At 39.2% G+C, this 27774-nt stretch overlaps 1 protein-coding gene across 1 annotated transcript in view; it reads left to right on the top strand.

Moving 5' to 3' along the window:
* EPS15 (epidermal growth factor receptor pathway substrate 15) overlaps positions 1-27774 on the top strand; it is a 112190-nt gene that overhangs the window by 77099 nt on the left and 7317 nt on the right. Inside the window, 8 exon segments of the mRNA XM_006110087.3 lie at positions 4692-4895; positions 7625-7741; positions 7946-8036; positions 8986-9021; positions 11110-11246; positions 16833-16902; positions 25945-26021; positions 27250-27412. Coding sequence (XP_006110149.1) covers positions 4692-4895; positions 7625-7741; positions 7946-8036; positions 8986-9021; positions 11110-11246; positions 16833-16902; positions 25945-26021; positions 27250-27412 — 895 coding nt within the window.

Here is a 27774-nt window from a genome sequence, read left to right as displayed (position 1 = left end):
TGCATATAATTCTTTATGTGGACATATATATGTTTTCATTTATCTTGGGTATGGAATCGTTAGTTATATTGTAAAGTTTTGCTCAACTTTTTTTTAACTTTAAATTGCCAAACTGTTTTCCAAAGTGGCTGTGCCATTTTACATTCCCCTCAGCAATGTCTGAGGGTTCCAGTTTCTCCAAATTCTTACCAACACCTTCATTGTCCACTTTTTTAATATAGCTATTCTAGAAGGTATTTTCTTTTTTTTTAATATATTTTATTGATTTTTTACAGAGAGGAAGGGAGAGGGATAGAGATTTAGAAACATCAATGAGAGAGAAACACCAATCAGCTGCCTCCTGCACACTCCCCACTGGGTATGTGTGCCCGCAACCAAGGTACATGCCCTTGACCGGAATCGAACCCGGGACCCTTGGTCCGCAGGCCGACGCTCCATCCACCGAGCCAAACCGGTTAGGGCTAGAAGGTATTTTCTTAATGATTAGCAATGCTGAGTATCTTTTCATGTGCCTATTAGCCATTCATATATCTCCTTGGATGAAATGTCTAATTCTTTTGCCCATTTTTAAAATTGGGTTGTCTTCTTGTTATTAAATTATAAGTTTTTAAAATATATATTCTGGACATAATTCCTTTATCAGATGTTTGATTTACAAATAATTTCTCTCAACATCTGGCTTGTCTTTTTGTTTTCTGTTCTTTGACTTTTTGAAAGGGTACTTCTTGCCCAGCTGGCATGGCTCAGTGGTTGAGCATCGATCTATGAACCAGGAGGTCACGGTTTGGTTCCTAGCCAGGGCACATGCCCGGGTTGCGAGCTCAATCCCCAGTTTCGGGTGTGTGGGAGGCAGCCGATTGATGAGTCTCTCTCATCATTGATGTCTCTATCTCCCTCTCCTCCCTTCCTCTCTGAAATCAATAAAAATATATTTTTTTTAAAAAAGGAAGAAAGGTGACTTCTTTCAAAGGAAGGAGTATAAATAAGAAAAGTAGACAGGACTCAGTATTATAAATTATCATTAGAAAATAAATGTTTGTGAGCAAGGAAAATAGCCTCAGTAAACTGTATTACCAAGTGTGTTTGGTATCTTTAGAAGGAATTATTGCCTTGCATCTGACCTCCAAATCTTAAGAATAAATATGTTGGGCTCATACACTAAAATAATACCCATCATACAGATGCAGTAGTAAATGGTACTGGTCAAGGGCACATGCCTGGATTGCGAGCTCGGTCCAACGTGCAGGAGGCAGCCAATCAATGATTCCCTCTTATATTCCCATATACCAGCCTATTAATTCTATTTAGGGCAGTTTGTTCACCATGGTTATGTCTGAGACAGTAGAATCTTGAAGAGAACACAGGCTTAGTGACAGGTGTATGAGAGAGCCAGACACAACTCAAGCTCATACAACTCAAGCTGTATTCTAAGACAGGTTATTTTTGCAATTAAATATATTTTATTAAGACAATCATGAATAACATTTTAAGTAAAAAATATAATTGAAATTTCAAAAAAATAAATAAATAATAAACACACCTCTATTTCTTACATGTTACTCAATGGCTTGTGTGTCTTTCCCACAGCGGGCAATATATTCCCATGAGTCTGTAAAAATGAAAATCTGGTTGTAAATTAGCCTGAGACTTAATTGCTCTCTAAAGCTTAAACTAGCTTTTCTGGAAAAAGGACTAGCTGACGAAAATTTTTCTAACTTGCTGAATTTTCATCTTTAAGTCTTACCTAGTACTTGAAGCAAGAAAAAAGCAAAGGACCTCTGACCTTAAATCTCTTGTGGTTATACGATGTATGCTGCTTTTATACAAGTATTTTAAAGGTGTTTTAACCGTTTATTGCACTTCCCTTGCACAATTTACAAAGAGCTTGTGTTGTATGACGTATTTTTTTTTATATCACCTTAAGTTTACTCAGAGACTAAGAAAGAACACAGGCTTAGTGACAGGTGTATGAGAGAGCCAGACTCAAGAATGCCTAGTTCTCTTCAAGAGTCTACTGTCTCAGACATAACCATGGGGAACAAACTGCCCTAAATAGAATTAATAGGCTGGTATATCCACTTACTACTGCATCTGTATGATGGGTATTATTTTAGTGTTAAGGTTTTAAATTTTTGATGGCAAGGTTGTAGTAGGTATTGAAATTAAGTGGTCATGATAAAAAAAAATGTTTAATGAAAGAATAGAAAACATCAGGGTGCATTACATGTAGTAAGGATAAGTATTCATGAAACTTGTTTCACCACTGTATAAGCATATATGTGTATGTGAAATCATATATAAACTATGTATGATTATGTATGTGTCTATATTATATACTAGAGGCCCAGTGCACGAAATTCGTGCACTTGAGGGGGGGGTCCCTCAGCCCGACCTGTACCCTCTCACAGTCCAGGAGCCCTTGGGAGATGTCCGACTGCTGCAGAGGCAAGGGAGGCTCCCGCCACTGCCACTGTGCTCGCCAGCCGTGAGCCCAGCTCAGAGCTTCTGGCTGAACGGTGCTCCCCCTGTGGGAGCACACTGACCACCAGGAAGCAGTTTCTGCATTGAGCATCTGCCCCCTGGTGGTCAGTGCACGTCATAGCGACTGGTCGTTCCGCCAGTTTGGTCCATTTGGTCCATTTGCATATTAGCCTTTTATGTATACACTAGAGGCCTGATGCATGAAATTCGTGCAACAGTAGACCTTCCTTCCCCCGGCTGCTGGCACCATCTTCCCTCTGGCACCTGGGACCCAGGCTTCCCTCTGGCCGCTGGCAGGCACCTGGGACCCAGGCTTCCCTTGCAGCCCCGGCTTCGTCTGGAAGGATGTCCAGTCTAATTAGCATATTAAGCTTTTATTAGTATAGATATATACACAGAGACTTCAAATAAATACATACGTATTTACTGAGTTAGGATGTAAAATATATTTCTTTCTATGGATTAAAGTTTAAAAAAAAACATATATAAGCCACTGCTCTTTAGCACTAGCAACATACAAGGCATATACATGCTGTGTGTTACAAATGTGTAGTATATAAATTGGTAGATATATATGCTTTCTGATGCCCACTATTTAAATTTATACGCACAATACTTGTGTTCATTAAGTGAACATATATTAAGCACTCACAGTATGCATCATTGGAGGTACAAAGTTGATACCAAAAGTTGTGGTCTCAAAACAACAACAACGAAAAGTGTGGTCTCTATCCTCAAAGAGCTCAAGGTCTTTAACATTTAAAAGATGGGTGAATTAGTGGAATAGGAACAGGAAATTTTTGCTATAGTAGTGGGAAATGCAGAGTGCTAGGAACTTTTACACACATTTTTACACGTCATTTACATAGTCCTTTACATTTCACAGAGTTCTTTGCTTCATATAAACAGGTGATTATTACTCCCTTTTGGATTAAGGAATAGACTTGGAGAGGTTACTCTGACTAAGATCACCTAACTGGAAAGTGACAGAGCTGGATTTACATCTGTCTCCCAATCCAAAATCATGATCTTTCTCAGGGTTATGACCCCAAAAGATCTGTGGTAAATTACAGATTTCAAATTGAGCAACTTAAAAACGTTATAGGGAAAATAAGGCTACATGAACAGAGCCTGGATTTCTGAAATGTCAGTGGGTCATTTTTATATTTGCTAAAAGCAAAAAGCATAAATACAGGGAATTTTAATGTCATTTACAATATATATACTTTATGAAATTGAGAATATTCCTTTTCACTCAAACATTTTTTTATTCTGCCTTCTCAATCTCTTTAAGATATTTGTAAATTCTTTACAGATGTTAATATAAATAAGCATTTTTTTCTTGCCACTGAGCCCCAACATTTGTGTGTGTGTGTGTGTGTGTGTGTGTGTGTGTATTAAAATTTATTGACTTCTACCCTCTGTGTCCCACTATTGTCCCAAGAGTATAAAGTCACTTGGATATTGGGATAAAAAAACTTCGAGTGCCTTTTACTTAGCATATTTAGCATAGCTTAGATTTTTAGGGTCAGGGAACATTCCACCTGAGGGCCATATAAGGCCCGTGAAATCATTTGGTCTGGCCTTGCCAAGGCATAAGGAGTGAGTTAATTAAAATTTTTACCAAATATAGCAGGGTAATTTTTAAGTTTATAATTTTGTATGGCCCACGAATGATGTTATAAATATCGAAATGGCCCTTGGCAGAAAAACAGTGCCCCACCTCTGATTTAGAAACTACTTCATGAGCTCTAGCTCATTAATAAGAAATCCCAGAGCTCATACTATCTTTGTCTTCACTCCTCTCCTTCCCAATAAGAGTATGGCTGGATCTAAAACCTCGTGTACTGTCCCTCAACTTCCTTTATCTCTTCTAATGCTTCACTACGCCATGTTCTCTTGCTCTGTCACTTTGTTCTCTTTTCCCCATTACCCTGACCCTTCTTTTTCTAATTATACCCTAAAGGTCTGCCAGTATACAAATATTTGAGTCAAAATTCTTAGAGCTTTCAAAATCCACATGTATTGGAATTTCAAGAGGAGAACTTACTGGGATGGATTACTGAAATCTCTACGTCATGCTTCATTCCCAGCATATTCTCCTTATAGAAGCAAATGTATCTTTGATCAAGTCAATGGGTATAGCCATATTTACATTGCATGTCTTTCTGGTAATATATTCTGTTTGTACTTGTACTTTGTGTTGACAGATACAAATGAAATTGATGGAAATGAAAGAGCTGGAAAACCATAGTAATCCATTAAATTGGCGCAGTAGCCCACACGGCATTCTTGTGAATGGCACCACAGATTATTGCAGCCTCAGCACCAGCAGCAGTGAAACAGCCAACCTGAATGAACATGCTGAAGGCCAGAGCAACCTAGAGTCGGAGCCCATACACCAGGAGTCTCCAGTGAGTCTAATAGTTCCCTAACCCTCAAAATCAACTTCAGGAAAAGAAATTGATTCAGATAAAAGTTTTGTTGATATCATACCTGATACAACTATGTGGCCTTGCCTTATCTGAGGACAATGGAGATTTTCTTTTTTTGAGAGGCAGAATAGGAACTAATCCAACAGTTGTAAGAGTTTTAACAATTTTAAAATGTAATTTAACCGGTCTACTTGTATATATGTTTTCAAAACAGTAGTTCACTAGATAATAACTTTTAGAAATTGTTTTTAAATATTCTTACCCAGAGCTGAAAGTAATGCTTTATTTCCTAATGTTGAGGACAGTTATTTACCAGTTATCTAGAGACTACTGACTATGTAAAAGAGTATTGCTGTTTGCCCTAGCCAGTTTGGCTAAGTGGATAAAGCGTCAGCGTGCAGACTGAAGGGTCCTAGGTTCGATTCTGGTCAAGGGTACATGCCTGGATTGCGAGCTCGGTCCAACATGCAGGAGGCAGCCAATCAATGATTCCCTCTTATCATTGATATTTCTATCTCTCTCTTCCTTTCCCTTCCTCTCTGAAATCAATAAAAATAAATTTTTTTAAAAAGCAAAAAAAAAAAAAAGGAGTACTGTGTTATGTGTGAGAGCTATAGAGAAAAAAGACTAAGGAACTCTGCCTTCAAGCAGCACAGTCTAGTAGTGTAACACTGTGTGAAAGGGCTGTGGCAAAGGAGCCATGGGACATTCAGGTTGGAGGGGGCTCAGAGAAGATGTTATAGGGAGAACTTCACAAGTGACCTTCAAAGTGAAAAAGGGGTACCTAAGCAAAGGAGAAGTGGTACATTCCTGGCAGAGAAAGCAGCATGAGCATCAGGTCTGAGGTGGGAGAAAACATGCTGCACAGGGTCGTGGGAAGTTTTTGAAGAGTATCTTGTGATGGTGGGAGAGTATTGATAGAAGATGTGGCTTTCTCCTGGTGGGCGCCCGCCTTACCTCTGGTACTTTATCAGAATATAGATGCCTGAGCCCTACTCCAAACTTGAGTTTCTGGGATATAGCTAGGTACATATATTTTAAAAACAAATTCCCTGGGTGATGGTGATGTGTACCTGGATAAAAATGACCACTTTCGGTCAGAAAGAGCCAGGCGATAAGAAATTTAGATGTAGCCCTGGCCGATATCGCTCAGTGGTTAGAGTGTCTGCCCACTCACCCAAGGGTCAGGGTTCCATTCCCAGTCAAGGGCACATACCTGGGTTGCAGGTTCAATCCCTGGCCCTGGCTTGGGGCACGTGTGGGAGGCATCCAATTGATGTGTCTCTCTCACATCGATGTTTCTCTCTCTCCTACCATCCCTCCCTCTAAAAATCAATGGAAAAAGTATCTTGGATGAGGATTTAAAAAAAGAATTTGGATTTATCTTGAAGCATTGGGGAATTTATCATACAAAAGTAGGTAGGCATTTAAGAATTTTAAGCAAGAAGTAACAGGATTAAACTTACTTTTTAGGAAATGTGAAAAGTGGATTGGAGAGTTGGATTGGACACATATTAAGACTTTTGGAATGGTCCATGTGAGAGTTGCTTTAGTCTAAATTAAGCAGTAAGAGATGTAAAATTAATACTTGATTTTATTTAGACAGTACAGTGCTAGACACATTATAGAATTTTCTTTTAAGCACAAAAGGTAAAATTACTAGGTTATTCTTCAAAGACAGCGTGGTGTTAAATGGAGATTGCCCCTGCCACTTTTTTTTTAATCTCACCCAAGGAGTGAAGACATTTTTTCCATTGATTTTTAAAATATATATTTTATTGATTTTTTACAGAGAAGAAGGGAGAGGGATAGAGAGTTAGAAACATCGATGAGAGAGAAACATCGATCAGCTGCTCCCTGCACATCTCCCACTGGGGATGTGCCCGCAACCAAGGTACATGCCCTTGACCGGAATCGAACCTGGGACCCTTCAGTCCGCAGGCCGACGCTCTATCCACTGAGCCAAACCAGTCAGGACTCCATTGATTTTTAGAGAGAGTGGAAGGGATGAGAGAGAGAGAGAGAGAGAGAGAGAGAGAGAGAGAGAGAGAGGTGTCAGAGACACATCGATTGGTTGCCTCCCGCTCGGGCCTGACTAGGGCCAGGGATTAAATCTGCAACTGAGGTATGTGCCCTTGACTGGGAATTGAAACTGAGACCCTTCAGTCCATGGGCTGACGCTCTAACCACTGAGCAACTGGCCAGGGCATTAAGCCTTATTATCTACTGTTATAAATCCAGAAACCAATGGGAAGCCATTGGAGGACTTTTAGCCTGAAGGGTTAAGATCAGATATATATTTTAAATCTATTACTTTGATTATTATAAGAAAGGATAGATTGGAAGGGCATATATTGGAGGCACAAAAGCAGTTGGAAGGTTACTATAATAATTTGGACCAGAAATGATATAAATGGAGGATAGTGATAGGATGAAAAAGAAGATAAGAATCTGAAAAAACGGTAGGAGGCAGATACTGTAAGACATGGAATCTAGCTGAGGGATGACCAAAGGGAAGTGGTTAAGGAAGACCTCAGTGACATCTATGCTTGGTGATACCATTTCCCAAGAAAGATTATAGGAGAAGTCATTCGATGAATATATTCTGCTTGCCTTTTTATTTTCTAGTAATTTTGGGGTTTTCTTTGTCATTTTTTCTTCCAAGTAGAAAATACATTGTTAGTCCTTGTGGCATTAATATTTTGTAGGTAAGAAGTAGTCCTGAAATACTGCCTTGTGGTGTGACTGATGAAATCGAAGTGGTGACTGCAGCTGTCAATGAAAAAGTTTGTCCTGAATTTAACAGTGACAGACTTTCAAAAGAGGTAAAAATAATTTTATATGTAAATGCTCTTATTGGTGGTTTCCTTTATGCTAAGGAAAGAGGAAAATGTGTTAAATGAACTTTATGCTACAGAAATATTTGTTATATTACCATCAGTTGATTTTTCAAAGCATGTTATTTTAAAATGTTACCTTTTAAAACTTTGATTCCTAAAATTTTTTTTCTTATTTAAAATTATTTTTAGGAAGACCCATTTACTGTAGAATCAAGTTCCCTGACAGATCCAGTTACAGATACAAACTTGGATTTTTTCCAGTCTGATCCTTTTGTTGGCAGTAAGTACTCCTATTTTTATATTATAGATTTACCAAAAAAAGGCTTTTAAATATATAAACTGTATAAGAATTAGGGCTTCAATTTTGATAGCCTACTTGTTATAAAAAAGTAAGGTTTTATATGCTCAGATTTTAGTATTTGTCATCTTTACGCAACTAAATCCTGGGACTAAGCCTTTAATTATGTTTTAGAAACGCCTGAATAAGAGTATATTTCTTCAGAATAGGGATCAAAAGGAGAGATGTGGAGCACTCTTAGTCAATCAGCAGTTATTTACTAAAAGTGCCAATATCATGCTTTTAAAACAAACAATGGAAGCTATAATAGTATCCTGATCCCTGCCCTTAAGGTTCCTACAGTCTTATTGAAGAAACATAAGTTTAATAAACTATCTGATGTCACTCTAAACTCTGCTAAATACTACTTGTGTTAAAGCTCTTTTTGCATGTTATTTCTAAAATCACCTTGTGAAACTGATAGGTCAATTTATATCAGTTTTAAAGATGGCAGACTGATCTCATTACTGCCATGACTAAGCGTGACTGGTTTAGAGTCATGGCAGTAATGAGTCTAGTGGTGATGGTAATACTCATTTCATACTGTTGTGAAGAGTAGAGATTTTGTTAGTAAAATTCTTGCTGTCATGCTGTCTTTTCTCATCCTTCTGTAACTTGTGATCAAGAGGTAAGTATAGTCTGTGATTCAAATTTGACCCTCTTAGGAGGTGTGTTGATGTTCTACCTTTACTCTTTATTATTTTAAATATTTCCTAAAGGTGGATGGCATTCATTGTTTTTTTTTTTATCTCATTGTTTTATTTACTTTGCAGTGGGATTAATGAAACAAATATTGCTTTAAGAAACTGTGCTTTTGTTTTAAAGTTACCTTTAAGTAATGGTGCCACATAGTAAATATTATTTTGATTTCTGCTTATTTATTTTATCATAGGTGATCCTTTCAAGGATGATCCTTTCGGGAAAATTGGTCAGTATATTATAAATTTATGTTGTATTTAGGAATGAGAGATCCGAATGGGTAGTTATAGGAAATGGACTTACTTTTTATTTAGTTTTAAAACTTATCTAAGGTTTCACTTGATGTTGTGTGTTCCTTGCATTTTTAGAGTGAAAGTGGTAGATTCTTGTGAATTTACTTAACTGTTAGCTTTACTTTTTTAAAAATGACATTAGTGTTTATACTTTGATGCTTTTAGCAATATTTACACTGATTTCTCCTTATTAGTCAAGGATTAGGTAAATATAGTGAGTTACACTACAGGGCTTAGAACTTTCTTTTTACACTCTACTCCAATGAATGGAGGAAAAGGAAACATCTTTTGTTTTGTCTTGTTTTGTTTTGTGTTGTTTTGTTTTGTTTTGTTAATCCTCACCCGAGGATATTTTTCCTTTGATTTTTAGAGAGAGTGGAAGGGAGGGAGAGAGACAGAGAGAGAGAAAATCAATGTGAGAGAGAGACATCGATTGGTTACCTCCCACACACTCCCTGACTGGGGCCTGGGATAGAGCCTGCAACCAAGGTATGTGCCCTTGACGAGAATTGAACCCAGAACCCTTCAGTCCAAGGGCCAACGCTCCAACCACTGAGCAAACTGGCTAGGACAAAAAAGAAACATCTTAAAGATTTACTAAATGTCAGGCTTTTTAAGATATTCTTTTTTAAAGAAAATATATATTTTTATTGATTTCAGAAAGGAAGAGAGAGTGATAGAAACAGCCATGATGAGAGAGAATCATGGGTCGGCTGTCTCCTTCACGCCCCTTACTGGGGATCCAGCCTGCATCCCAGGCATGTGCCCTGACCAGGAATCAAACCTGGGACCCTTCAGTCCTCAGGCCGATGCTCTGTCCACTGAGCCAAACCAGCTAGGGCAAGATATTCTTTTTAAAAAAAGTATGTTTTTATTGATTTGAGGGAGAGAGGTAGGGAGAGGGAGAGAGAGATAGAAACATCGAGAAGAGAGAAACATTGATCTGCTGCCTTCTGCATGCCCCCTGCTGGGGATTGAGCCCACAGCCTGGGCTTGTGCCCTGGCCAGAACTGAACCAGTGACCTATTGGTGCATGGGATGACACTCAACCAATTTAGCCACACCAGCCAGGCTTTAAGATATTCTTTTTCTGGGATTTTGCATTAGAATAAAGCCAATCATTTGTACCATTTAGTTTTCTTTGCGAACCTGTTCCAAATATTGGCTGTTACCCTTGAGCTAGAGAAAGAAAGACATTTAAAAGTTTTTGTTGTTGTTTTATTTTAGTTAATGATAGCATAAATTAAGGGTCTTAAAATGGGATCCCTTGAAATTATATGCTAGTTTTAAAAAATAAGTTTATTATGTATAAGACTCTTATCTTTTGCCCTGGCCGGGTGGCTCAGTTGGGTTCAAGCGTTGTCCCATACACCAAAAGGTTGCTGGTTCGATTCCCAGTCAGGACACATATCAAAGTTGTGTATTCAATCCCTGGTTGGGGTGTATATGGGAGGCAACTGATAATGTTTCTCTCTCACATCAATGTTATCTTCCTCTCTCTCTAAAATCAATAAACATATCCTCTGGTGAGGATTTTCTTTTTTTTAAGGACACTTATCTTTTATCAAAACCATTATGGAATTTCTAGTCCCCCCTCCTTTAATTAGGAGCACCCCCAATTAGAACTAACTTAGAGGTGTTATTAAAACCTACCATACAGGAAACATTTGTGTAGTAAGTGTTGGAATTATTGGTGTGCTTTGGGTGAATGGTGAAGAATGTTAATTAAAGCTGTTTAACTAGATGGAACTGTCTATACCTTTTTTTAAAGATCAATAGTCATAATAGAAAGTACATAACTTAGATTCTGTAGGAGTTCAAAATGGGGATGGGGATGGGGATCGGAGGGAGGGGACATCTGTAATACTTTCAACAATAAAGATAAATTTTTTAAAAATAAAGTATTTTGATTGATAAAAAAATAACAAAATGTCTTTTTATTACTGCAAGTTGTCATGCCTTCAGGTGACAGGAAATTCAGTGTAATAGTTTTTTAGTCTCATAATAATGCTGCATTTTCTTAGATCCATTTGGAGGTGATCCTTTCAAAGGTTCAGATCCATTTGCCTCTGACTGTTTCTTCAAACAATCTTCTGCTGATCCCTTTGTCACTTCTAGTACTGACCCTTTCAGTGCAGCCAGCAATAGCAGTACTACATCGGTAAGTGGGAGGGTTAAAAACTGTTAAATGGGTAACTAGTGTTGTGAGTTTCTTGCAATATACAGGTGAAAGAATCCTGTTTTAGGTTACTTCTGATGGGCCATATAGGATTTTTAGTTTCATTCAGCCCATCTAGTTTTTGGTTCAGAGCTTGATCACCCACTGGAATTAACTAGAATAACTTATGTCATCCAAAAATCAAGTCTACCCTTCAAAGGACCAAATATTGTCCCATTGGGGATCTATATATATAAAAGCCTAAGCAACTGTTACGACGGAACCACCAGAATGACCGGTCGCTATGGTGCCCACTGACAACCAGGGGGCAGACACTCAATGCAGGAACTGCCTCTAGCCCGCAGGCCCCGATCACCGATGGGGCCTGCCGGCCAACTTCCTGGTTCCTCCCCGCAGCCAGCAGGCCCTGATCGCCCAATTGGCTGGGATGGGGAACCGGGGGTGGGTGGCAGTGGACGCGGCACCTTTTCCAGGCGGGCCGAGGGCCAGCTCCCTCCTCAGGGCCAGTGGCCAACCTCCCGGGTCTCTACCCCTGGCAGATAGGCCCCGATCACCTGATTGGGACCGGGCCCAGGCTGGGACGGGGAACCGGGGGTGGGTGGTGGCAGACGTGGGCAGCAAGGGAAGGAGGAGGAGGGGAGGCAGGGAACCTGATTGGCCCTGATCGCCAGCCAGGCCTAGGGACCCCACCCATGCACGAATTCCGTGCATTGGGCCTCTAGTATTAAAATAAATGTTTAGAAATCCATATACCAATATTAAAACACATTATGGACGGATCATGAGAATTCTCGTGTTTTTATATTACACGGTGTTTTACAAAATATATTTTAAAAAGATATTAGCTTCTAAGAACATGTAATAAATAACTTCAAAATGCAATGGGTATTTAATTTTAAAGTGTGCCTTTAACATTTATGTAAAACGTTTTTTGTACTCATTCATTAGAAACTTATCTGGCCACTGAGTAAAGCTAGCAATAAAACTACTGGTCTGCAATGTGTTAAGTAAAGGTTTTTAGAAATGTTTGATATGCATTATTGAAATAATGAAAATCAATTTAAAGGGAACAACATTAATGTTTTAGAAAAATAAAATAATTGTTATTTTATAGACACATCTGGAATGTTGTCTTACAAAGAAGTACAAATTCCCACTAAATGTCAGAGTCTTGAGAACATACATAGTACAACAATCACTATTTAATAACCACATACTATGATCAGATACTTCTGTGTGCTTTACATTCCTAATCTTCACATCAGCCTTGCAAAGTAGGTGTTGATGTGTCTACTTTAAGAATAAGAACACTTGGACTCAGAATAATTAACTTAGCATAGCCAAGGTTAGGTTTATCATCTGGAGGCTTTAAAAACAAAATCTTTATATCATGGGTATTTAAACATATTTAAAATAAAATAATATAATGAAATATTCTAACAAACTTTTATGTAGCTATGATTTAATTTCAATAATTATGAGTAATTTGGGAGTTGTAAAAAAAAATTATTTGGAGGCTTATTTTGGGGGGGCAGGATTTTCATATTTATGAGTAAACCAGACCCAGAAAGGATCAGTTGAGTGACAGGCATTTGAAGCAAAAATTTTGTCTTTCATTACTCTTGGATTAAGAATACTTCTTTAAGCCCTAGCCAGTTTGGCTCAGTGGATAGAGCATTGACCTGGGGACCGAAAGGATACGTGCCTTGATTGCAGACTCCTCCCCAGCCCAGGCCCTGGTCAGGGTTCATGCAGGAAGCAACCAATTGCTGTGTTTCTCTCACATTGATATTTCTCTCTGTCTTTCCCTCTCTCTCCCACTCTCTCTAAAAAATCAATGAAAAAATATCCTTGGGTGAGGATTAAAAAAGAAAAAAGAGAATACTTCCTAAGAAAAAACCTCTTAGACACAGACTACAGTATGGTAATTACCAATGGAAAAAAGGGGTGGAGGGAGGTAGAAGAGGATAAAGGGGTGGGGAGAGGTAAATGGTGACAGAAGGAGACTTGCCTTTGGGTGATGAATACAATAATATATACAGATGATGTATTATAGAATTATATACTTGAATCCTATATAATTTGATTAATCAATGTCTCCTCAATAAATTCAATAAGATTTTTTAAAAAGGAAAATACTTTCTTAAAAGAGTAATTGATTGTTTTAAAGATAATAGATTTTGATGTTCTTGAATTGCTTCCTTACTGTATTTGGTAAGGAACTATTTGGCCAACAACTGGTATTTTCCATTGATGTAAAACTGAGCAAATGCCTCCGTAACTGAATATTTGTGGTTTCCACAGGCTACTGGATACTGTGTTTTCCTATAACACATAGTTTGCAGTGTGGACCCACTTGCCAAATTCTTCTTAAATTGGCTGTAACCTGAATTCTTTCCCTCTCACCTTATTCTACCCTCTCATTCTTCACTCGTATCATTTAAAGAGCAAAAAAGCCAAAGCAGCTTTTTCTAATTTAAAAATAAACAAATTTCTCCTGTTCCTCTATACTGGTGAAATATTTCTGCCATTTATTCTTACTTTTCCTCTTTTCTCCCCAGTTTTCTAAAGCAGCTTGCACTTCCTCCATTAAAAGCAAAACAAAACAAAAAACAAATTGCTAATATAATAATAGCTGTTTAGCTAATCTTTTCTATATGTCAGGCATGGTGCGAAGTTCTTTTCTTGTGTTACCTTATTTAATCTTCACAATAATCCTGTAAGGCTTATGTTATTATCCTCATGTTTAAGATAAAGTAAATGAGGCTTAGAGAGGTTAAGTGGTAATAAGTTAGTAAATGATAGGGCTGAATTCAAACCTTGATCAAAAATCTTAAGGTCTTTACCCCTATAGCCTACAATTGAACTTTATTTCCTCATAGCTCTTAAAACCCCTGATTTTGTGATCTTTTTTAAAAAACAAAGAAACAAACAAAAACAGGCCTCTGATTATGCCTCCAGTCATGAATCTCTCCTCAAAAGTATTTTCTATTTCTTCAAGGCTGGTCTTTGTTCTCAAAGGGATATAATTTTAAAGACCAAACAAACCAAAATAAACAACTGCCATTTCCTGCTATCCTAGCTGGTGTTTGGTAGCATTGTGTAGGTGCTAAGTCATATTGTCAAAGTCAAGAGTGGATGGCTGATAAAGAGAGGGAATTTCAGTAGTAAGTTAGGTTACCTTATTGGAGGATTTTGGAGCATTAATTTTATAAAATCATACCATCTGAATTTTAGTTATGAAAATTACCTTTTTGTACTAAATTGCCTAATTATCAAACTGAACATAACATAGTTATGACCACTTATTCCTTCATTAGAGGCCCAGTGCACGAAATTCTTCCACAGGTAGGGTCCCTAGGCCTGGCCTGGGATCAGGGACGATCAGCTGCTGGCCAGGGCCTTCCTTCATTCCGCACCACCCCCTGGTGATCAGCACACATCATAGCAAGTGATCGAACTCCCGGTAGAACTCCCAAGGGGACACTTTGCATATTAGCCTTTTATATATATATATACTAGAGGCCTGGTGCACGACATTCGTGCACTTGGGGGGCGAGGGTCCCTCAGCCCAGCCTGTGCCCTTTTGCAGTCCGGGTGTCCTCATGAGATGTCCACCTGATGGCTTAAGTGGGCAGTCGGACATCCTTAGTGCTGCCACGGAGGCGGGAGAGGATCCTGCCACCACTGCTGCACTCACCAACCATCAGCTTCGGGTTGAGCAGCGCCCCCCCCATGGGAGTTCACTGACCACCAGGAGGCAGCTCCTGCATTGAGCGTCTGCTCCCTGGTGGTCAGTGTGCATCATAGCAACCAGTTGTTCTGCTGTTCAGTCGATTTGCATATTACCCTTCTATTATATAGGATAGATGGACTACGCGTCCATCTTGTTTCCCTTGTTAGCCCGTTGCCCTTTTAGGGTGATTGCACAGTGTTCGGTGAAGGAATAGAAATTAATCCTGACATGCATGTAGGCATGCTTTTTCCATTTCTCTCTGTAATGGTACACAAAACTAGCAAATTATTATTAAAAACCAGGCCTGTTTTTTTACCTCCCTCAAAGTCAAAAGAAGAGCAATAATAGTTGGTGATTTAAATTATCATGCCAGTGACTGTCTCACACCAATATTTTGATGATTATATTAGGAACCATGGAAATTTATTTCCTATACAGACCAGCTTAATTTTTTTCTTTGATTGCTATTCATTATTCAACAGATATAATCAGCATATAAACTAGTGTGCTAGTTTTATAAATAGTATCATTGGCATCAGTTAAAATAAGTACTGTCATTTTCAATTCCAAAACTTTATTAGTAGTAATTCTTTCTGCTAGTAGTTTTAATGGGTCCTCTTTTATAAACAGAATATAAGTCTCTTTTCAAATACACCTGTTTTACTTGGGAATTTGTAAATTAAGCTCTGCGTTATCCTTTGACACTCAGAGTCAGAGTGGGAGATAAATATTGCAAAGCTCTTTTCATGCCCCTTTCACTGTCTGCCAAGGCTTTTGGATGGCCTCATACAAACACCCTGATGCCAGAAAGAAGAAGTTCAGTTGTCTTCCTAAATACACAATTTGTTTGACTATGATTAAAAACTAAAGTAAAGTGGGAAGACAACTGGCTTCTGGTAAAGTCCTCACTCGTAGCTACTCACGCTTGCTACTTGGTACAGAGTTTTACATGGCATATTTAAAAGTGGCAGGATCTTTTTAGCAGAAACACCCCCCCCCTCCCTCACCTTCTCCCTCCCTTCCTTCCCTCTCCCTAATACACAAGTGCATGTTTTCTTTAAGGGGAAGAATGCTAAACTATTTTAGATAACAAATAGAAAATGGAAATCTAGCATTTTCTATATTAAATACTAGGATATTTAAGAGAATAGTATGCATCCTAAATGCAGTATGTCATCCTGGAATAAGAAAAGGACATTAATGGAAAAACTGGTAAAATCCAAATAAAAATCTATAGTTTATAGTTTTGTACCAGTATTAATTCTTCAGTTTTAATAGCTATACCATGATTATATGAGATATTAACATTAGAAGAAGCTGGGTGAAGGGAATATGGGAGCTATGTATTATCCTTACAGCTGTTCTAGAAATCTAAAATTACTTCAAAATAAAAAGTTAAAATAGTGTGCATCTATACAAGTATCAAAGTTATGAAGAAAAAAGAAATGGATACTACCAAAGTCAAGATAATAATTACCTCTACAGAGGAGGGATGGGATGGTGATTGGAGAAGAACACATGACTTCTGAGGTGTTGGCAGTTTCTTGGAAGATGATTACATATGTGTTCACTTGATACTTATTTGTTAAACTGTACATATGATTAATACAGTTTTATGAGTGGATATTGTATTTCATAATAAAAGGAGATTAGAAAATGATATGTATCATTTTGATTTAATAAGATTGCAAATTAGTAGGGGGAAACATTTGTTCCTAATGCCCGTATTCCTTAGTGAATTTAGAGTTTGTAAAGAATATTTTCTTTGGTGTAGCAATGAGGTTTCAGCTATGAAATGTTGCCTCTCTCATGGTTTTGTATAATTTTTTTAGGTAGATACATTGAAACACAATGATCCTTTTGCTCCTGGTGGAACAGTTGTTGTTGCAGCTAGTGATTCAGGTAAGAAAACATCAATTTATTTGAATAGTAAGCATTACCCTTTTCTTTAAGCTTCTTTTCTTTGGTCTCCAAATGTATTTGTCCTATTTCCTTATGTATGGCTTTAAAATTATTGCATAGTTATATCCAATTGTAATCTACCAATAATAATAATGATGGCAAGTGTTTATGTATCACTTTCTACTTTCCTTATGATTCATTATCTCATTTATTGTTCATGTTGAAGATCTTTACTACAATACGTATTCTCGCCAATGTCAGTAAAACCAATAACATTTTTTTTTCCCATTATAAAAGCAGTGTTGTGTGGCAGTTTCAAAGTCAGCATTGACTCTTAGGGATCTTGGCCTAGATTTAAAAACTTGTGGCTTCCAATAGGTAATTATAATAACTTTCCAAATAGTGGATAAGTCCTGTAATAAGACATGCTTTGTTTATGGTACCCAATTTTTCATTTGTCCTTTTAATAACCTTTAAGTAATATTCTCATTTTAATGATCAAGAAATTGAGGACCCAGAATATTGAGTAATTTAGGATGATACTACTTACTAGATTTGAGCTAGGTGAAGCCAAGATTCAAAGCTAAATCTGACATCCCTACCTGGTTTGGCTCAGTGGATGGAATGTCGGCCTGCGGACTGAAGGGTCTCGGGTTCAATTCCTGTCAAGGGCACATGTCCAGGTTGCAGGCTCAATCCCCAGTAGGGGGCATGCAGGAGGCAGCCCATCAGTGATTCTCTCTCATCATTGATGTTTCTTTCTCTCTTTCCTTCTCCCTTCCTCTTTGAAATTAATAAAAAATATATTAAAAAGAAAAGCACCTTAGCCGGTTTGGCTCAGTGGATAGAGCATCGGCCTGCGGACTGAAGGGTCCCAGGTTCGATTCCGGTCAAGGGCATGTACCTGGGTTGCGGGCGCATCCCCAGTAGGAGATGTGCAGGAGGCAGCTGATCGATGTTTCTCTCTCATCGATGTTTCTAACTTGCTATCTCTCTCCCTTCCTCTCTGTAAAAAATCAATAGAATATATTTAAAAAAAAATATATATATATATTTTAAAAAAGAAAAAGAAAAGCTAAGTGTGACAGATTCTAAAAGCTTTCTTAACTAAGTAACTCTGCTTCTTTCTCACAGTTCATTTACAAATAAACAGACCAGCTATTATGTAGGAGAGCAGGAAATTAGAGGGAGTGAACTGAAACAAGTCAATACTTCAATATCATGCTGAAAATAGACTGCCTTATTTTTCAGATGGAAATAGGGTGAGCTATTCAGTACACAAAATTTGTTGATTGTGACAAATTAAGGATTATGGGCATAGAGAAAGATAATAGAAAGGCCTTCACTATTTGAATTTCTTGTATTGTACAAATTGTAACAAGATAGGATTTAACACTGCATCATTTATTTTCAGGTTGAAATTTAGCTTCCAACATGAGTAGCAAGAAAGAGGAATGTAGAAAACAAGATTTAATGTTGTATGGGGTATTGATTTAAACCAAAAATTTAAATGACAGCAAATATGATTTTTAAAAGGCTTATTCTAGTAACAGTGGTTAAATTATATCTTTTTAAAATACATATGCTTTTTTAGACTTCCCTTATTAAACTGATGAATTTATATATTGCTACGGATATTATATAATTAGAAAGGATACCCCAAGAAAATAAAATGAAAGGTTAATACATTTATAATTAACTCTCAGTTGCCCACACTAAAGAATAGTGAGTGCCATGAGAGTTCATTAAAACTGCAAAAATTTAAAAGAAAGGGAGACCACCTCCATTTAGGGTAAATCATGAATGACTTAAAAGCAAAAGATGGCTTTTGCGGTATGCCTTGAAAGAATGGACTGGGGTTTTTAATAAGTAGTTATGGAAAGAGACTATGTCAAGCAAAGAGAATAACAGGAACAAGGAATGGAGGTCGGACATACAGGGAAAAACAGACCTTTTGATAAAGCATATTTATAGAGGAACAAGAGGCCTAGTGCATGAATTTGTGCACCAGTGGGGTCCCTCAGCCTGGCCTTCGGGGATTGGGCCAAAATTGGCTCTCCGACATCCCCTGAGGGGTCCCGGATTGCAAGAGGGCAGTTCTCGGCACCCTGGAATTGGGTTCCCTCCTCTCTGGTTCCGGGTGCATCACCCGAGAACCGCAGCTGCCAAGTCACCGCAGCTCAGCAGCTCTTGCATTGAGCGTCTGCCCCCTGGTGTTCAGTGCACGTCATAGCTACTAGCCGGTGGGCCTGTGGCTTAGGCTTTTATATGTACAGACTAGTGACCCGGTGCACGGAATCACACAGTCCAGCCCACCCACCCGCTGTCCCGTCTTGACACCCTAACCCAGTGGTCGGCAAACTGCGGCTCACGAGCCACATGCGGCTCTTTGGCCCCTTGAGTGTGGCCACGAAGTTTCAATCGCACTGTACGTGCGTGCCCACATGTGGTATTTTGTGGAAGAGCCACACTCAAGGGGCCACAGTTTGCCGACCATTGCCCTAACCTCTCCACCCAGAGCTTGAGTGCACATGGCCTCGCCCCCGACCCCTCCGGCCTTGTCTGGCTGCTTCAAGCCCCTCCCTCGGTCCCGTGAGTCACCTCGGGGTTGATCCCACCTCCTCTGGGTGCCTCCCTGCTGCCGCCCCATCTCCAGAGCAACACGGCGGCTCTGCCCCACCACACATGCAGCCTCCTGCTGAATGGTGTTTATGGCGTGAGGGCATCATGAACATTAGCATATTCACTCTTTATTATATAGGATAGTTAAGGCTGAAGTGGTGGATTGCAGTCTTACTGTAGGAGGTCTCTTTTGCCTTTGTTGGTTTTCTCTTTTAATTCCAGTTTCAAGCTCATTTTCTGCAAAGTGGTAGAATAAATGACTATAATAGCCTGGGAGGGACTAAGATATATTGTTGTTAATCATAACAATACCACTTATTGAGCACTTGCATAATTCCAGAACTCTATGTGCTAACCATTTTTCCATAATTGGTCTCATTTAATTCTCACATGGGAAGCCATTTCACAAAGTTAAAGAAAGAATAATAGATGGAAATAGTGGGTCCATCTGAGGTCTCTGGTTTTCCAATGACTTTCTTGATCATTCCTTGTGTCTCCTTTGCTGATTCTTCCTCTTTCCCCCAATTTCTTTATGTCATGCTGCTCTAGGCCCTAGACCTTGGACATCTTTTCTTCTCTATCTGTACTCCCTTGGGGATTTCGCCTGGTTTCATGGATGTACATATATTTATATGCTGATTTATATCTCTAGCCACATTTTTTTCCCTAAACTCTAGACTCATACACCCAACTACCTATTGACATTTCCACTTAATTAGCTCCTAGATATATTTAACATAATATGTCTAATAACACCAAACACCTAATCTTCCTTCCCAAACCTGCTTCTCTTAAAGCTTTAATTCATGGTGATTTATCTTTAACATTGCTAAGACCTGAAACCTCAGAATCATCCTTGGTTCTTCTTTTTCTTTCTCTCTATCCCTGGTCTGTCAGGAAATCTTACTGGCTCCGTGTTCAAACTATATCCAGTAAAAGGCTTACAATGGGTACCTTCCTAACAATATCTCTTATCATTATTCTCTTTACTCACTCTGCTCCGGCACATAGCCTTTGTGCTATTGCTCAAACAACAGGATGGTGTTCCTTGGGCTCTGCCTTTAACTGTTCCCTATTCCTGGGATGGTCTTTCTTCATCTGTCCATGTGATGATCTCCATTACCTCTAACAAATCTTCGCCAAAATGTCGCTCAGTGAGGCATGCTCTGGCCGCCACCCTATTTAACATTTACAAGCACCACCACCCATCCCAGCATTCCGACCTTATTATTCTCTACTCTTTTTCCTTTCATTATGGCTGATTACTTTCCAGCATACTATATAAATGACTTTTTAAAAAAATATATTTTTATTGCTCTGACCAGTTTGGCTCAGTGGATAGAGTGTCAGCCTGCGGACTGAAAGGTTCCAGGTTCGATTCCGGTCAAGGGCATGTACCTTGGTTGCGGGCACATCCCCAGTAGGGGGTGTGCAGGAGGCAGCTGATCGATGTTTCTCTCTCATCGATGTTTCTAACTCTCTATCTCTCTCCTCTCTAAAAAATCAATAAGCTGGGTGTATGTCTAGATACATATACATTTATACATTTATATTGTATTTATTTATTTATTTTTGTATTGATTTCAGAGAGGAAAGGAGTGGGAGAGAAAGATAGAACATCAATGATGAGAGAGAATCATTGATCAGCTGCCTCCTGCACATCCCACACTGGGGATCGAGGCTGCAACCCGGGCATGTGCCCTTGACTGGAATTGAACCCCAGGCCAACGCTCTATCCACTGAGCTAAACCAGCTAGGGCAGATAAATGACTTTGTTTTCTTATCTCCTTCCACTAAATTTTAAGTTCCATAGGAACTTGGATCTCTGTATTCACTAATGTATTCCAAGAACCTTAAACCATGCCTGGCCACATATTATTCCTGGATGAATAGATGAATCAGTTACCCTCCTCACAGAGCATGTGATAGGAGCCCAGTGGATGAAAATCCTGGGGATGGGGTATATTGTTTATTTTGTTCTGATAAGTGTTTAAAAAAAAATACTGTGGTAAAATAGCCTATATAATAAAGAGCTAATATGCAAATTGTCATCACGCCATCATGGCTCAGACACTCAACACTGGGGAGAGAGGAATGGGGACCAGCCAGGCTGTGGCCCGGGAAAGGGACAAGCTGCCCACCCCATGGTCCCGGTCACCAGCAGCTACATCTGCACCTGTGGCCCAGGAGAGGGACAAGCCTGTGGCTTCGGCCTGGGAGAGAGACAAGTCGCCCACCCCACAGTCCTGGGCATCTGCAGCTGCGGCCCGGGCAAAGCCACCCCCCACGGTCCCCTGCAGCTGCGGCTGGCCTGGGCGAAGCTGGCCTGGGTCCTGGGTGCCTGCGGCCGGCCAGAGGGAGGGAAGCCCGGGTCCTGGGTGCCTGCGACCAGCTGGAGGAGGGAATCCTGGGTCCTGGGTGCAGGGTGAGGCAGAGGCAGTTAGGGGCAATCAGGCCAGCAGGGTGATCAGGCCGGTAGAGAAGCAGTTAGGGGCTATTAGGCAGGCAGGCAGGCAGAGGTGGTTAGGGGCAATTAGGCAGGCAGGCAGAGGGGTTAGGGGTGATCAGGCAAGCAGGCGAGTGGTTAGGAGCCAGCGGTCCCGGATTGTGAGAGGCAGTCAGACATCCCTCGAGGGATCCCAGATTGGAGAGGGTGCACGCCGGGCTAGGTATCTCATGCACCGGGCCTCTAGTACATAACATAAAATTTACCATTTTAAACACTTTTAAGTATACAGTTCTGTGGTATTCTGTATATTCACATTGTTATGCAACCATCACATACATCCATCTTTTTTCATCTTCCAAAACTGAAACTCTATACTCTTTAAACAAAAGTTCCCTATTACCCACTCCTGCAGGCCCTGGCAACCACCCTTTACTTTCTGCATTTATGAATTTGACTACTCTACGTACCTCATATAAATGGAATCATGTAATATTTATCTTTTTGTGACTGGCTTGAGCTTGATTATCTTGTGGGTCATAAACAGGTCATTAGGGAAGAAAAGATTTCTTCCTTCTCCTCCCAGGATTCTCTGGTAGACAGCTGTTTTATGGGAATTATTTGTGAATCTTAAGACTGGTTTCACTTATTCCTTGTTGTTCATCTGGTTGTGCTAAGACATGTTATGATACCTATTTGGAAGATCCCTTATAAGTAGACAGTTTCTGTACTCTTTTTTCCCCCCAATATTTTCAACAATAAGAGTTATCTCCTATTTGCCAGACCTTGTTCTAGGCCTTGAAGATACAGTGGCGAACAAAACAAACTTCCTGTCTTTATAGAGCTTATATGGGAAAGATAGACAATAAACAAACATGTAATATGTTAGGTACTTATGAATGCTATAAATTAAATCAGGATAAGGGGATAAAAAGTGACATGCCTAAAATGTAGCTTTATCAATCACACTTCATAAAGGAAGCATATCAACATAGTCTGATCTCAAATATGTAATGGAAAAAAATACCAGGATAAAAGGTTGTTAAAAACGTAAAATATTGGTATGAGTTATTTCTGGAAATGAGATTATAGATGGCATTTTTTTTATCATGCTTTCATGTATTTTTCCACAGTGTTCATTACCTTTTTTCTTGGGGAGAAAAGGGTGTTAGTGAGGTCCCATTTGCATTTAAAGCCTGATTTTGCTGGCTCATAGCTCCTGTGTGCATCAATAAGAAGAAAGCCACCCGCTGAGTTCCTCTCCAAGTGTTATTCCTGGGACTCCTCAGCAGGTGTCTCACACTTGAGCTAAACAAGTTCACACTCAGTGACTCCTTCCAGTTTCTGGGTGGGCCTCTGCTTCATTTCAGTCATGATCGATATCTGAGAAAGTTCTAGCCAAACTCTTATTAATTCCCTAGTTTGGGCAAAAATGCTTTGTCGTTCATACAGGATACATTTCCCAGTGTTTGGACCAGTGCTAAATAGGTCATTTATTCTGATGAAGAAAGTGTAGAAAAACTCTAGTAAGCTACAGTAGCATATGCTTCATACATAAATGCCATGTTTTTTTATTCATTTCTTTCCCAAAGTACACTCCACAAAATTCCAGTCACTTCACAAAATTTCAGTCAAACTTGACCTAACTCAGCACTGTTGCCAAATGTTATGACTTCTTGTAAAAGCTGTGGGACAATGGCAGAGGAAAAGCATGAAGCTGATTTTTCAGTCTTTCCAGTGAAATGAACCCAACCCCTTTCCCTCATTACCTGTCTACCAATCAGGAGAGCATCTGCACCCTGATTATACCTCAGCTGCTGTGGAATCAGGAATAACAGGAAGAGGAGGAAAAGGAAGGGAAAGCCTGAAACACCAGCCATGACTAGGCTGGGCCCCAGCTGTGGGACTCAGCAGATATGTAGTAATAATAAAGCATGTTTCATAGCTCAAGCTCCAGGATTTCCTGTAACTCTGGACTTTCAACATCCTCTTCAGGCTCAGAGTTGTTGGTGTATCCCTAAAGGACTGGTTTTGTCTATGATTCTCACCACTCCTCTATACTTCCTCCACCCCATGAGTAACTTGGTGACAAATCAAACAAAAATAATATACAGGGGTGGGCAAAAGTAGGTTTACAGTTGTAATACAAATAAATAATATAATAATTAATACATAATAATACAAGAATAAACTGCATGTTTTGTGTACTCACAACTATAAACCTACTTTTGCCCACGCCTGTATATATTCTTTGCCCGTCTTCTTGTTTATGCCCATGGTATACTCATTTTTAGAGTAAAGGCACACTTTACACATTTCAATGAGTGGTTGGGCACAGTGTTCTAAACCTGATCTACACTAATAAAAGGGTAATATGCTAATTATACCAGGAGACCTTCAGGGAGACCTTCCGGACAAAGCCATGGTGGCGGGGCTGAGGCAGAGGCGGTTAGGGGTGATCAGGCTGGCAAGTGGAGGGCAGTTGGGGGTGGCCAGCGGGGGGCGGGGGGCAGTTGGGGACGAGCAGGCCGGCAGTGGTGGCAGTTAGGGGTGATCAGGCCAGAAAGGGGGGGGCAGTTGGGGGTGATCAGACTGGCAGGCAGAGTGGTTAGGGGCAATCAGGTAGGCAGGCAGGCGAATGGTTAGGAGCCAGCAGTCCTGGATTGTGAGAGGGATGTCCTAAACCAGCAATTGGACATCCCCCGAGGGGTCCCAGATTCAGGCTAGGCTGAGGGACACCCTCTCCCCCACTCCCCCGTGCACAAATTTTGTGCACCAGGCCACTAGTTTGATATAAAGATGAAGAGTTGAGGAAGGATAAGGAGATTTTTCTGCACCTCTTTGCTTGCTCTGTCTTACACTCTCTTTTGCAGATTTCTTTCCTCTCCTTCCCTTGTTTCTTTTCTGCTTTCCTATATCAAGCAGAAATTCCTATAAACATTCTTTGACTTTATTGGTGGCCTTATGCCTGAACAAGTGAAGCCTATCTCAAAGTAGATCAGTTCATTCCAGCCAGAAATGTTAGTCCATGTGGTAAGTGCACTGTAATGGAACAGATACTTTGTCATGCCTGTGGAGCAGTGGTTACATAATTGCTTTTGCAATTACTGTGCCTTCTGCCTGGAATAGCTTGCTTTCTCCTACCTTCATCTATTTGGCAGATTCCATCCCTTATTTAAAAGACCTAGTTCAAATGTTAGTCTTCTTTGATACTTTTCCTAATTCTCCCAGACAGTGGCTCCTACGACATGTTTTTCATATCTCTAATAGCTCATTTAAGATGGTTTTATTATAGTTTGTTTACATCTTCCTCACTAGACTGTGAGCTTTCCAGGGGTAGGAACTCTATTTTCTTATTTTCCTAGATGTGCTAGTCAACAAATGTTTTTTGACCATTCATTTTTCATTGGCTAAGCCTTATTCCCTATTTTTAAGGACCTTAAAATCTAGTAAAGTGTGATATATCAATCATAGATAATTATAGTACAAACTAGAATGCAGTCAGTGCCACAAAAAAGGAAGAAATCACTTCTTGTTCTTGGAATTAGAGATGCCTCCGTTATTTCAAGCCTTGTGGATGAGGTAGCATTCAAATGGGCCTTGGAGAATAGGTGTAAAATGTGGAATTAATGTAGTCTAGCTTTCTTTACTTCTTGATGTCGTTATTATAAATATTTTAAGTGCATGGGAGCTATATTATGTGACATGTATTCCAGAGTCCTAAATGCTTTATCTAGAGTTAGTTTACCTGTTTTTCATCTTAAATTACTTAATAGTTGATTTATATAAAGAAATGCATTTATCTTGTAGGTATATCAATGTGCTCACTGTCTTTTTGGACTTAAGTCAGAAATTCAGGAACTAATATTTGGGATTAGATATTTTTCACCTATCTGAAATGTTACCAACTGAAAGAGGACATGAAATTTGATGTCTTTCTGTTTTATTGCATTGATTTTCTTTATTCGTTTTAGCCACAGACCCCTTTGCTTCTGTTTTTGGAAATGAATCATTTGAAGATGGATTTGCTGACTTCAGCACATTGTCAAAGGTATCCAAAGTGATTAGTGGGAAGGTATAAAATACATTGTTTCTACCAAAAGAGCAATTCTTCCTTTCAATTATATAACCCCCTCACAGACTTTGCAACTTGATTTCAATAATTCACAGCAAATGTTGATTTCAAATAGAAGTGGAAGATAATATATAATTAAAGTAGATGTACATATTTCTATTCATAAAGACCATGGTGATAGCACAGGTAATTATAGTTTTCTACTGACAGGTTTGCTCAACAACTTCATTTTTAAGAGTCTTATGTATTTTTAAACACGTTTCTTCCAATTAAACTGCATTTTTCTCCTCTTGATTGTCTGGGTCAATAGTTGTATAATCTGGGTATTCATTCCATCCTCTGCATTGGTTAATTGGCTTTTTTTGTTCTGAGGCTGCTAGGGTTATGTTAATACACATAGTCCAGCACTTACATGTCTTCTACCTATTTTCCAGGATAGCTCTAGGACTGATTGAAGCCAAAAGAGTAAAATTAGAATATATGTCAAATTGTGCCATTGGTTCTCAACTAGGTATAATCCCCCCCCCCCCCAGAAAACATTTGGCAATGTCTAGAGATACTTTTGGTTGTCACAGTTGGATAGGGGGACTATTTATAGTTAGTGGATAGAGAGAAGGGATGCTGTTAAAACATCCTACCAAGTTCTGCCCAGTACCCCCACACCATAGAATTATGGCCAGCCCAAAATGTCAGTAGTGCTACTGTAGAGAAACACTAGCCTAAATAGAGCTAAAATATTAACATCTGATTCATTATAGAAAACAGAATCTTTCATTATTCCATGTATTAGAAGGATAGGGTGTTCAGACTCACATTAAGACTAAAATTATGATTCCATGAGGTCAATTTGCATTAAAAAACTGACTTTCAAGTTGTCTTTAATGTTCAAGATGCTGTTTTAAAATGGCCTCCAGTGGTTTTGTATTGCCTGAAGCTTGACAAACCTTTGATCCCCAGATGGCTTATTTTGGTATAATCTTTTGCTCTTAAAAAATAGCAGTGTTATAATCACTACTCATATAGAACAATTAAAAAAATAAAATATTCCCCCTTTGGCCCTGAATGCAATGGTTAAAATGTCAGTGCTCAGAATTGAAATACATAAAGCTGCATAATACTGAAGACCATTCTTCCAAATGCTACATGTACAGCTTAATTGGTATAATATATATAACCATGCATAAACATTTCTTTTCAAACAAAGGCTAACAATGAAGATCCTTTCAGTTCAGCCACACTGAACTCCGCCAGCAATGTGGTCCTTACAAAAAACGTGCTGGAGGAAGCACCAGTCACAAGTGAAGATGTACCCCCAGCACTGCCACCGAAGATCGGAACTCCAACAAGACCCTGCCCACCACCACCTGGTATGAGAGTTCCTAAATCAACAAGATGCTTTTTTTTTTTTCTTAAAGTATTGTGCGGGCCTTATTTATAGACTTACCTAAAGGGACTTTAACAAAACAAGTCAAGAAAACATGGCAGGAGCCTGCTACTATCCTGTATTCTGACCTCCATACAGAATTACAGACATGTGCCTAAGAACGCAGCATGTGTAACTGTCATGAACTACTTTTCTGGCACGTGCAAATTTCTTTTAAAATCATTTTAAAGAAGCAGTAAATGGAAAAAGGAAAGTATCTATGAAGTCTCAGTGGGAAGCCCATTGATTACTGTTTGAACAATGGTTTCCTGCACTTTGGTGTTTTAATTAATTTCTATAAGAGAA

Source organism: Myotis lucifugus, unplaced genomic scaffold, assembly GCF_000147115.1.
Source record: "Myotis lucifugus unplaced genomic scaffold, Myoluc2.0 scaffold_37, whole genome shotgun sequence".
In the NCBI taxonomy this organism is placed as follows: Eukaryota; Metazoa; Chordata; class Mammalia; order Chiroptera; family Vespertilionidae; genus Myotis; species Myotis lucifugus.
Note: the sequence above shows the minus strand (reverse complement) of the source record. Positions and strands in the feature narration are given on the sequence as shown.